At 38.4% G+C, this 13,312-nt stretch overlaps 1 protein-coding gene across 3 annotated transcripts in view; it reads right to left on the bottom strand.

Moving 5' to 3' along the window:
- Positions 1-13,312, bottom strand: part of vps8 (VPS8 subunit of CORVET complex) — an 87,667-nt gene that overhangs the window by 64,413 nt on the left and 9,942 nt on the right. For all 3 annotated transcript variants that reach the window (XM_084075339.1, XM_084075340.1, XM_084075341.1), the window contains exons 7-9: positions 5,917-6,041; positions 4,895-4,981; positions 4,214-4,281 (exon numbers count right to left, since the gene is read on the bottom strand). In XM_084075339.1, the coding sequence (XP_083931465.1) occupies positions 4,214-4,281; positions 4,895-4,981; positions 5,917-6,041 (280 nt within the window). The remainder of the gene's footprint in view (positions 1-4,213; positions 4,282-4,894; positions 4,982-5,916; positions 6,042-13,312) is intronic.

Raw genomic sequence — 13,312 nt, 5'->3', positions numbered from 1 at the left:
CAGGATTGGTTGACCCTGTTTTCTTGGCATGGAGGGAGAAGGGTATTGGTTCTTTGAGAAATGTATATATTGATGACCATCTTGCATCTTTCCAGCAACTGCAGCACTCCTTTCAGCTTCCGGCATCACACTTTTTCCGTTTTCTACAGCTGAGACACTTTATCAGATCACATTTCCCACAATACGAGCAAAAACCCCATAATCCTGTTCTGGAAGAAATGATGAGAATTGAGCCTTTTAGCAAAGGTGCCGTTTCTCGATTTTATGGCATATTACAGGCCCTGATTAGCCCTTCTTCACATTCATACAGGGACAATTGGCAAAGGGAGTTGGGCATGGAAATTTCGGACGACATGTGGGAAAATTGTATCGATAATATACACCGCAGCTCAATTAATGTCAGACACTCTTTAATCCAATTTAAAATTGTTCATAGGCTGCATTTCTCCCCAACTAAATTGAATAAGATTTTTCCCAATTCTTCTCCCATGTGTGGGAAGTGCTCCATTGAACAAGGAACTCTGTCTCACCAATTCATTACATGCCATAAATTGCAAAATTTCTGGAGTCAGCTGTTCGACTTTCTTTCCAAAGCTTATAAAAGGGAACTTCCCCCTGCCCCTTTGACAGCTCTTTTTGGAATTGTGGAACCAGGAATGGCCCTCAGTAAATATGTAAACCAGGCTATCTCACTATCTACCTTGTTAGCCAGGAAGTTAATTCTACAGGCCTGGAAATCAGAGAAACCCCCGACAATCAATATGTGGCTAAGGGAGCTGGGAGGAGTGTTGCACCTGGAGAGGATAAGGTTCACTCTTTCTGATAGGGAGCCCCTATTTCAGAAAATCTGGGCACCTATTATTGGGTTGCTAGATGAGATGACTTGAGTGAATATAGTGTCGTGTTGCCCCCGGAGTGGTACCTGTTGTATGCCTTTATATTTTACTAGATCTTGATGCTGTTCGTTTTGCCCTTTGGATGTGTACTGTCATCAGCCTCATGTTGTTTGTATGTCATTCAGTTTATTTAAGTTGTGTATGTTGTTGTGGTGTTTTGTATGTCTCTGTTTTGTTTCATGTTGTTTTTTTGTATTTTCTTTATCTGTGCAAATCCTGTTGTCGATTTGTTTTGAAAAATTCCTATGTGAAAAAAACAAAACTGCAATAAACAGATGTTTAAAAAAAAAAAAGAATACATAAAATGTTTTGAAACATTTTTAGCTACATTTTTCTTTTGCTTCTGGAGGTCCCTGGAACAAAATATTTCATTATACTGTATATATTCAAAGATTTGCACAAATCGTCAAATTGCACAAATCTAAAAATAGCAGATCTACAAGCTCATAGCGCGGCACTCGGTGCCGCGCTATGAGCTTGTTTATCTGCTATTTTTTAATAGCCAAAGAAATCTTAAAAGATACTTTCCCGGTCGAAATGGGTTAAGCATATCTGGTGCGCTCCATTATTCCCCTTGGATGAGGTATTTCTCCAGCAAAGCGGAGAGAGAGGGAGAGAGCTTTGCTTTAGTTCCACTTCTGACCTAGTTGGAGTTGTACTATTAAGTAAGTTAGTAAGGTAAGAAACTGCAAGATGAGTTCGGATAACTGGCTCCGTCCCTGAATATAATCTATAAAGGTCGCTTTCAAGGAAAATAAAAAACTAAGACAAAAAAAAGACGCCATTCTCTGCTAGCAGCCCTTAGAGGCCACGCTGTTCCCTAAAGGAGCCCAAAGCATCCCATTAACCACATGAACCCTAGCATTCCTATTCTGAGGAGAATTTTAGCAAAAAAAGAGCAGATCTACAAGCTCACAACTACTACTACTGGCTGTTCTATTCTGTTCTCTGTACTCTACTGTTGAATGCAGAGTATACTAGCCTACGATCAAACACTTCAATTACACATTAATTTACAGAACACTGTTGATTCCAGGTGAGTCAATCTATGTCGGGTAGTAGTCTATGTACAGCACAGCCTAAGGTTTCCCTCTGGTGGACACAGCCAGTACTGCAGCGGGGAGTTTGTTATATACATTGTATAATGTACAGTACTTCAATGAACAGTTAACAGTTTTCCTTCATAGGGATATCTCTTTTAAATGTGTCCTTAAAGTAGTCATTTTATACTGGGGTTTATAATATAACACATTATATTTGTTAAGGTACTTAAATGTGTTTTAACGGTTTCTAGCTTAAAAAAAAACAACAACACTCAGATAAAGCATTTTTTTCCTATTCATTTCCTATGCTGTTTCTGGGTGTAATAAATAATGCATCATTGCAGTTCATTTTGTTTACTGAACTCTATAATAGACTTCACTGCAGGCTGTAGTTAATATTATGCTGCTAGGACATCACTTCTATTGATCACACTACTGCTGGCAGTGGCTATAGTATATTATTCTCATAATTCAATTTGACACCGTTACCCCCACATGGGGCAAACATGCGCAGAATTAATGAGGTTATTCTAACCAGAAAGAAATGATTGAAATAAGTGTTTAGATCAGATAATCGAAATGTTTTCACCACCCTTCTTAGCCCGATTGAACATTCCTTCGGATCAGTCTCTTCCAATTGGCGTCTTTACATGACACATTTTTATTCTGATTGAGCCATCCTTCTGATTATTAATGAAATATTAGGGTCTATGTAAACGCAAGAGTCGTGAGCGGAGATCATACAGGAACCATTTTAAATGTGATTCTTTCACTTGTGATTATTTATCCCTTAGACTGATGATACTTGGTTGGTTGGTTGATCCTAGATTACTATTTCAATGCATTTGATGTATTACCTTGCGTTTTCCTTGCTTACTGTAAAAATCGCTCTGGATTAAGAGCATCTGCTAAATGGCTAAATTGTAAATTGTAAATTGAGTGTAATAGTCTGTGTTCTCTGAGTCCAATAATATTTCACTGCAACGTTAACGTTGGTGGTGCATTTTGAATTTATGTATTCTGCACAAGACTAGATAAGAATGTGCTACTTTAGTGCCCATTATATTTATGTGAAATAGACATTTCTCTTCGGTTCAAATCATTATGAATGGGTTGATATATTTCTCATAATAGTTGATATGCGCTGCCTGGTACAGTCTGGTACAGAGCGCTATACTATGAAAGCCAGACAGATCATAATCCATACACGTACAGTATTCATATTATGATACACACGTATTGTTTTTTTTAATGAATCTCCTCTCCTCCTCCATTGGCTGTGACACTTGCTGTGGGCAATGATCAACTTTTTGACCTTCCTTTGAAGTCGCAGCGCTTTTTCATTTCTTCCTCAAAGCGTTGATCTGAACCAAAGCGGTTCAGAGTAAAAAATAAAGTTCATGCATACTGATGCAGTAAATACATCTATAGTGCATAGAACCTTGCCGTATGTATAACATAATACATACTAAATTAGTTCACCAGTCATAAGCCTTTCATTTCAAAAGCTTTAAAAAGGTTGAACCAAAAAAAGTCACAACTTTCCATCAATTAAAAACAAATTTCAAAAGTATTTCATTATCGAATAAGTTCCATCATTTTGTATTCATTTTTTAAAGTTTAACACATCGGGTGCCGATCACGGTCTGAACCGTGTGTTTACATAGTAGCGCTCCGGTGGCGTTCACGGTCTGAACCGTGATTTCAGTCTGGGAGCAGCTCTGGGAGTACCCATAGTGATCTTGAGAGGGAAGGGCCAGATAGATCACCGGAAACAAAAACATGGCTCCCATCCGCTTCCTGTCTATTTCCTTCTTTAAAACGCCTATATCTCCGAATCCGTTTCCGGTGGTGAAAACCGGTCATGCGCGATGCGCGATCCCCCCCCGTTGTAACTCGCAAGTGAAATGTTATGGTTCCAGGCTGTAGCCAGGGTCATCGCTCAACATGAATGGATGCTTTTTTTTAACGTGGATTTGCTTGTCGCGGAGTCTAAAGCTTTAAACAGCAAAGCGCAGTCAATGGGGAGAATGCTGGCACCCAACGTAAGTTGTCATGAAAAAATGCTGGCACCCGATGTGTTAAGAAGTAGTGAAAATAGCAGATCCACAAGCTCACAACGTGGCGTGAGGCGACCCGTTGTGAGCTTGTGGATCTGCTATTTTCACTAGTTTGGGTCCCGGGCAAACGTCTAATTTCTCTTTTGGGTCTTCAGCTAAAAGGTTTGTGAACCACTGCCATAGTAAGTGGATGAGTAAATGTATGTGAATTTACCTAAAAGCCAGCTCAAACACTGATCCTCCACTGTCATTGCACACTGCTAGAGTTGGGTCATCTGTGAACTGTGAGAAGATAGGAGAGAGACGAAAGGAAAAGAGACAATTACAAGAGTGTAAGGGGATAGGGTTGACAGATATTCATCCCATTTAAATTAAATCCACATTCTAACGGAGTTGTTCACCCAAAAGATGACTTATTTTCTATCAGTTACACATCCCATGAAACTTTTGTCGCATTCCTGAGCCAATAATTTGATGAACGGTGAAGTGATTCCACTGACAAAAAAATCACCATGAATTCAAGGCTTTATGGGGTGTGTAATTGATAGAAAATACGTTTTTTTGTAGCTTTTCCTTAGACGGAGACATTTTTTGGGTTAGGGCTAAGGAGTCCTCTGTCTAAGGAGTCTTCCTTAAAAGTTTATGTAGAGAGTGAGTCTTTTTCTGCCAGTTTTCCGTTTTTGAGACTACCGCAACTGCAGTCAACCCTGAAAAAAGGATAAAGAAGGGCGCAACATTTTACCCTGTACTTATATGTATGAGTGTGCATCTTTTTGTGTGTGTGTGTGTGTGTGTGTGTGTGTGTGTGTGTGTGTGTGTGTGTGTGTGTGTGTGTGTGTGTGTGTGTGTGCGTGTGCGTGTGCGTGTGCGTGTGCGTTGTGTGCGTGTGCGTTACCTTGACATGTAGAACAGCTGTTCCTGGGGGATGGGCATCAGTGATAGTTCGGAGGAGTTTCCCATTGGCTAGATCCCACATGGTAATCTAACCAATCAAAACACCATGGACAGAGGGGCAGTAATGTTTTGGATGACTTACAGGTAAAACAGAGCAACATTCATCATGTTTAAACGCCACGGTCTTCAACTTGATAATCTAAAAGGAAGCTGCACATCACTGCTGTACAACTGAGGCACTCAGTGTGGTTCACTGACACCTGACCAGTGGTGGAAGAAGTACTCATTTTTTTTACATTAGTAAAAGTTCAAATGTTTTATACAAATGTACAAAAATGCTTTGAAAATAGCAGATATACAAGCTTACAACACCTTGTGAGCTTGTAGATCGGCTATTTTCAAATAGCTTAGGTATGCATAGGGCTGAAGCTGGTTAATGGATGTTTTGTAATAATATTCACTATCTACAAAGAAACTAGTAACTAAAGTCTTTAAATATTTGTAGTGGAGTACAAAGTACAACATTTGCCTCTGAGATGTACAGTAGTGGTAGTAGTAGTGGTACAGAGTAGAAGTAAAAGTATTGAAAATTGGAAACACTCCAGTAAAGTAAAAAATCCTCAGAAGTGTACCGTACTTAAGCACAGTACTTGAGTACATGAATTGGTCCGGAAGCTGTGATTAGACCTTTAGGGTTGGTGTCCTAGCTATATAAAAGGTGGTGTAATTGATATGAAATGTTTTGGTTTAAAGGTTTTTTTGTAAAAACGTTAAAGAGCGTTAAAGAGAGAGAAGGGATGACCCCTGTTACCGAACAAACACACTATAGCAATGATTACTATCAGAATATAGAGCTATTTAACACTTATTTTAACAAAAACAAAATCACTTACACCATCTATAGATTAAAATTTGTGTTACGACTAAGGTTATGTACTGTATGGTTAGTTGGGGATGGAATTCAACTAGTGGAAATCAACATTAAGTGTGAGTGTGTGTGCGTGCATGCATGCTTGCGTGTACCTGTCCTTTAGCGAAGCCACACAGCAGTCGTGAGCAGTCATGGTTAATGCTGAGGGCAGACACAGCTCCAAACTCCGCCCCCGTCGCCGTGGTACCCAGACAGAGCCGCAGAGCCTGGTTGACATCTGGTGATTAAAGACAAGAAGGTTAGCAGCACTCAAACAAACATAGATAAGCAATTAAAACATGAATAAGGAGGGGGCAGACAGAGGCAGGGACCAAACAGATACAGTATGCTTCAGAAACTTATGTTATATAATGTGTTTAACTTTAAACATGTTTTCATCAAATTCATAAAGGTGAAATGATTCAGGCAAACCTAATGATGAATACAGAGAAGAAAGCCGCACACACGCACACGCACACACACACACACACACACACACACACACACACACACACAATTGTACCAAATAAAAAACAAGAACAGGCAGAAACTGTAAGAAAGAAAATAAAGTTTAAAAAAAATAACTCCATTTGGAAAAGATGAAATCAAAATAATAACAAAGCATGCACCAGAACAGACAGGTGAAAACCAAGGTGTCAACACTGAGGATGTCAACAGCCAGCCAGTTGACCACAACCCAAAATGAAAAGCACAGATCAGCACATTAATTAGAGCTTTGGTAGATCCTTGGGTTGTAAAACTGCCTGTACATTAACCACTTATGTTATGAACCCTTTATTCTTAAGAGAAACAGACTTGAGTTACAACTGTACATGGACCTCTTTTTCCTGTCTACAACTAATCTCTAATCTCAAGCGGTTAGGTCTAAATATTGTTGATCATCTGCTCTGTGATGAAGGAACCCGGAGTAGCAATTCCATTCTCTCTCATCGTTTGGGAGAAACTGGTATCAAAATCACACTTTTAGCTACAGTAGGGCTGGGCAATATATCAATATTATATCAATATAGTGATATAACTCTAGATATTGTAATATTGTGATATGTCCTAAGACAAGTGCTGGTATTAAAAGCTACATTACGGTAAAGTGATGTAATTTTTGAACTAGCATGACTGTTCTAGCTGTTCTAATATTTGCCTTTACCCACTTAAGTTATTGTAGGCACTACTGATGATTATTTATGAAACAATCTCATTGTGTAAACATTTTGTGAAAGCACCAATAGTCATCGCCACAATATCCATATTAATGACGTACGTGTTTGGTCCAAAATATTGTAATATTTGTTTTTGCCATATCGCCTAGCAGCCCATATAAGACAATGAGAGTGAATTGAATCACTCTTCCGGAGCCACTCATGAAGCACAGAAGGATGAGATGTAAGCAGCTGACAATATTGAACTTAAAGTATATCATGGCCACTCCAGGTACAGTAGCTATAGCCTACAACCCAAGATTCTACCAAACGTCAACATGGCTTTAAGCATGCATAACCCTCCAACAGGAAAGTCCATACAGTACCTTTTCCTGCACAGGCATCATTTGGATAGCAGTATAAAAAGACACTGTATCAACACTACAAATCTTCAACGGAAGCACCATCAAACAATGCATGAAAACTTCCATCAGTATTCAACCTGAAACACTGTGGACATTGTTGCTATATTTGTCCCCTGGGACATTTGGGTGAAATTGTAATGTAATAATGTCAGTAAGGTGGGAAATGTTTTGCCCTATTACATCAAATTACTCTCACTCTCACTCTGTACAGGTAGCTCAGTGGATCCTTATCTGTGCTCAATGACTAAGTCATGCAGAAAATGCTGGGAGCTGATGGTAGGTGTCGCACTCCACCTCAGCATTCCATCTCCCAGGAGTCTAGCGCATTGAAAAGGGGATAGACACCCTTGTTCTCAGCCGATACCAACCAATAAGCCACTCCAACCTACAGTACTTAGGTACTTACTTACTCTCACTCATTGATCATGCTGGCAGCCACATTTCCCTTACAAGCAGCTTAACCCCATTTATAAATTAGCAAAAATACCGGACCATGCCAAAACCAGGTTGAAAGTGGTTAAGTTAAATCAGAACATTTTGGTCTTGCATCATCCAAAATTGTCAAAATACTAATGTGTTATTTTAACCTTATATGTATGGTATAGTTCTCAGCCACAATTTTGACGTAAAGTAGGACGTTTCCTCGCAGTGACAATTTCTCCTCTTAAACATATACATTATTTAACCAGCATCATTGAAACACAGTGCTTTCTACAGAAGGTAGCAAAATAGCAGGGCCGCATTCTCTTACATCATACGTTACTATTTGAACTAAAGTTGTAATGTGTCACGCCTCTCCTGTGACCTACAGTAATATAGCTCAATGCAGGTTGTGCTGGGTCACAGATACTGTATGTACAGTAGACTGCTATTCATGTCTGAAAACACAGACATTCATTGATTCATTCTTTATTTATACAGGGTGGGACACACTGGGGCCGGGTTCTCATTAATAGGTGCACTACTACGTGAGCAGAGTATAACATGCAAGATATACGTAGATCAAGCACTTCGCAACGCATTGTCATTTTGTCAGTTGGATGTCAATACTTTGACAATGAGTTTTAAAGCATAGACTCACATTAAAATGAATTTTGTAAATATTTTGTCTGTTAAAATATAAAGTTAATGCCTTTTGTGAATGTGTGTTGAAATTTGTGAGGTCAGCTGAGGTGAAAGAAAGCAGTGAACAACCCATTGCTTTCTGTAAATAATTTCACTTCTACAATTTACAATTACAAGTCTCTTATCCAGAGCAACTTACAAAGTCCAAGATCAGTGTAAACGTCATTATAGTCCATGAGCCAGAGCCCCAGAATTGAGCAATGATTATCGAAAGAGTGGGCAAAACCAAACCTATATTAAATTGTTCATAGGGTCAGTACGAGTAAATAAATATATGATAACCTCTCCACAGGAGCAGCTTTTTCATGGTTATCACACATTTTGTTATTTTCTCCATACGTACATGACAGGTGAAAACATGACAAAATTTTAAAAAGAGTTATCATAATGAAACTTCCTGAGTTGATTATTTACATGAAGACAATGATTTATCGTATTACAAGTTTTCTGAAATTGTATATTTAAATATGCAAATTAGGCATTAGGAAAATATGCCCAAATTTGCATAACTTTCCAGAATCAACATTGGTACATTGGACAAAGCCAGAGTCAACACACTTATTTAATTTTGTTAAGATGTTGGAGTCAAAGGTTTTTAACGAGGGAATATTCAATATCTGGCTCAATTTTGGGGCTCTGGCTCATGGACTAAATGCCTAATTTGCATATTTAAATATACAATTTCAGAAAACTTGTAATACGATAAATCATTGTCTTCATGTAAGTAATCAACTCAGGAAGTTTCATTATGATAACTCTTTTTTAAATGTTGTCATTTTTTCACCTGTCATGCACGTATGGGGAAAATAACAAAATGTGTGATAACCATGAAAAAGCTGCTCCTGTGGAGAGGTTATCATATATTTATTTACTCGTATTGACCCTATGAACAATTTAATATAGGTATGGTTTTGTCCACTCTTTCGATAATGAAATCTTGTCTGGCTCATGGACTATTAACCCTGCTGTACCCAACCAACTCCTAACTAGCACTGAGTGACGTAACTAGGATATCAAGTAGACATCAAACCCAGCATCCGAGCATACAGTACATAATTGCATCTGTTTAAATAGGTAGTACAGAGACAAAGAAATAAAACAGGGGAACTTCAGGCATCTGATCTGTATTTTGTTATTAGTTGGGCCGCTTATTCACTATTGTTTTACAATGATGTCATCTTATTTGGTCAGCTGTTGCACTTTGCCCATGTCTCCTCCTCACCATTACAAAGGGGTTAATAATCAGAACATTGAACAACCCATTTCTCAATAAAATAAAATAAAATCACAGAGTATATTCTTATCCAGATACATAACACCAAAAAGCACAATAAACAAGAGAATCACAAAAAATGCTTCAAAAAGAAATATCTGGGAAGAAAGATCTATCTTTCTCCACCAAAAATCATCATTACTAATAATCATGACAAAGAATCATGATTACAATAAGCAAAACTATTAGCCCTTTTGACTAGGGCTGCCATATAATTATACAGCATAATGAGAGAGTGTCTTTATTTTGACATATGGTGTAATAATTCAACCATTTGATTTCAAATTCTTGAAGGACCTGTATGGCGCAAAGCTGGTGCACAGCACAGTGCAAGTTTCATTGCTAGTCTCTAACCGATGCGGTTGTCATTTTAATGCACACTTTGTAGAAGTAACAAATACACTATACTTGCACCCATCTGTGCAACCATATGTTGGTCTTAAAATAAGGTGTGGTCAGGCACATAGTTGGTGTATTTTGCTATCTCGAAGCAGCAGAAAGCGATAGTGCCACGTGCCTACAGAAACCTGAGCTTAATCCCAGCGCAGCATTTTCCTGCTAATTAAAACAGGGGTCTTCAACAGGGGGTCCGGGACCCCTAGGGGGTCCTCAAGAGTTACTACAGGGGGGCTGCCAAATCTTTGTGTGATAGGATTTTTTTTATGTATTACATTAACCACTTGAACCCTAGCATTCCTATTCTGAAAAGAACTTAAGCCGAAAATATTGGTGCTGAAGAGGGAAAAAGAGCAGAGAAAGTTTACTAGGAATTGATGGTGGTTAAATGGATGAAAATACACATTAAGATGAATCCAACATGCATTGATGACAGTGCTGTCAAGCAAGTCTATGAAGCTATATATGAAATCTATGAAAAAAAAGTTTTAATCTGCAACATAATTTTATAGAACATGTAGTGGGGGTCCCCTGCTTCATCTGTCTCAGCTAAAGGGTCCTTGGGCTGAAAAATGTTGAAGAGCCCTGTGCTATTATTGTGCGTAGCTTGTGATGTTCAACACAGCACTCACGTTGAATATGTCAGGAGACATTGATGAGAGCCTCATCATTGAGGTTAAAAACAATAATAGGCCTGGACCGCTGGCGTAGCGGATAAACCATTTATAATGCACTTGATTTAGCTGTTATTGATCATTATTTTTTATTAATAAGAATATGACTAATAAGAATAAGAAAAGTTGAAAAGTAGCCACTGATGTGTGATGTGCTGTTTAATTCAATAAGTACACTTTGTTGCTGGTAGAAAATATGCTCAAAGAGCATTAGAAAATATGTTTCAAAGATGTTTCATCTTTGCAATATGTTCAAGGACTTCTCCTCTTTGAAGAATGTTGTGAACCCATGCCCTTTTGGTTTTCTTTCTCCATGTACGCATAGTACACATTATGTATTATTCACCGTTTATCGAACTAAAGTGGAGTTGCACGTGCCCTAAATGCAATTGCACCATTCACTTGTAATGTATTCTCCAACAGTATTCCTCTCTGAGGCTTTTAGGCCAAGCAAGTTGTCATTTTGTATAATTTCACAGAGCTGCATTTAACCAATAAATGGAAGGTGCCCTCCAGACAACATCACTTTATGGACTAATACTCAAATCAAATTAATTAGTGTACATCTGTTTACAGTTGCAAAACTTAATCAATGACTCAGCTGTTTTATGATTAAATTCTCCTTTAACATAGAAATGTCAATAAACAGGGGAACAGAGAGGTCACAGTCTGTCAATAGTCTTTATGTGTCTCAAGATTGCCAGAATGTAAGCAATCCTATCAACGTGATGTTTGGCCTCAAAGCAAGTGCTCAGAAGCCAAACAATGATAATCCAATTGATGTCACAGAACATAGTCATTGTACAACAGGACCAGCATGTTTAGTTTACAATAGTATTAACCACTTTCAAGCTGCCTGGCGTCTATATTTTGGGCATGTCAGACTCATTATAGGTGAATACTTTAAAAAAAAATCACACCCAGTGTGAAGTGGGCGGTGTGGTCACAGTGGTCATCACAGTGGGTGATTCACTTAAAAAAAAACATAAATGTGTTTTTTTTAAGTGCACAGTCCTATTTATAGGACTGCACATGTGTCATGTGTTTCACTAGCCAATCACAGTCCTGAATAGAGTCAACCAGTGTACAATGGTGGCCAATCACGGTGCAGGGTTAGGGGGGTACAATGGTGGCCAATCACAGCGCAGGGTCAAAATGTTCAAAAACGTCAAAAATAGCCGATCTACAAGCTCACAATGTGACGCGTCCTGAGCTTGTAGATCGGCTATTTTAGCTATTCATCATACAATAAACTATATAGGGGTTAAATCTGTCCTATTCAACTGGTGGCCCATGGGCCAGATCCATCCCATATGACAATTGAAATTGGCCCTTTGATCAATTCTGAACATAAATATATCTATATTTTTATGAATAAAAAAGTGTGGGAAACAAATACAAGTCTAGTGTTTAACAAGAAAATGTGCTCTTATTCAGTATTCTGCAGTATTCTGCAAAATCAAGCTGCTAGCATTTGACTGCATTCTGGCATCATAACACTAGTCTACATTTCTGCCTCAGTCACTAGCTTAATTTCGCAAACAATTTTAGTACATTTCTATTTATCACTGCTGTTTACAGAAGCACAGGTTAACATTTGGCTGAATGTAAATGTCAACTATGAAAAAAAGAGAAGCGGAAGCTGAAAATGGAGAGGAAGGAAAATACATTTGTGGAAATCTGATGTGCCTGCTTTAGCAGAGGTATGTTACTTGACTATACAGTACAGTATGAGTTCCATCCTCATGCATTTACGAGGGGTTCATTTTGTGCTACAGGGAAATGATAAAACAGTTATTGACATGACAGAAACAATGTCTTCTTCCAACACTGTGCAACTATATCAATAATCTGCACGCTTCACTCCTGTCATATAACACATTTTGATAAACGAAACACAAACTTTGCAATAAGATTTGCTGACTTCAATCCCTCACAGAGGTGTTGTAGTTTGTTAGGGATGAGTTCTCTACTGATGTAAACTTTGTTTCTAGGCTTCTAGGTAACCCCAGTTAACTGTATATACTACTGATGCTGGCCTAACTGGTCAACATGCAGGCATCACTTGATTTTAGAGAAGAACAAGTCTGTAGTCTATGAATTGCTTTTGACAGAGAATAATTTGCGCTACGATTCCCAAACATGGATCAGCATACACGTCACGTCAAGTAAGTTTGTCTCACATGAATGAATGCGATAAAAACAAACACTTGTTGCGGTTAAGATAAATGTGAGTCTTCTAAGAGAATATGCCGATTCTATATGCAGTCCATAAATCCATATATCCATAAGCGCTCAGCTATCGGCACCCCAACAATTACATTGTTTGGCATTGAAAAAAAGTCTTGAGTCTGATGAAGAGTGTTTGGCTCGAAACGTCACAGCAACTTTTGGTGCAATCAAGCATCTTTTATATTGAAGCCCTACAGTGTGAGAGTGCTTATTCTTTTTCTTTTTTC

This window comes from Gymnoscopelus microlampas, assembly GCF_963454915.1.
Source record: "Gymnoscopelus microlampas genome assembly, chromosome: 13".
NCBI classification, from domain to species: Eukaryota; Metazoa; Chordata; class Actinopteri; order Myctophiformes; family Myctophidae; genus Gymnoscopelus; species Gymnoscopelus microlampas.
Note: the sequence above shows the minus strand (reverse complement) of the source record. Positions and strands in the feature narration are given on the sequence as shown.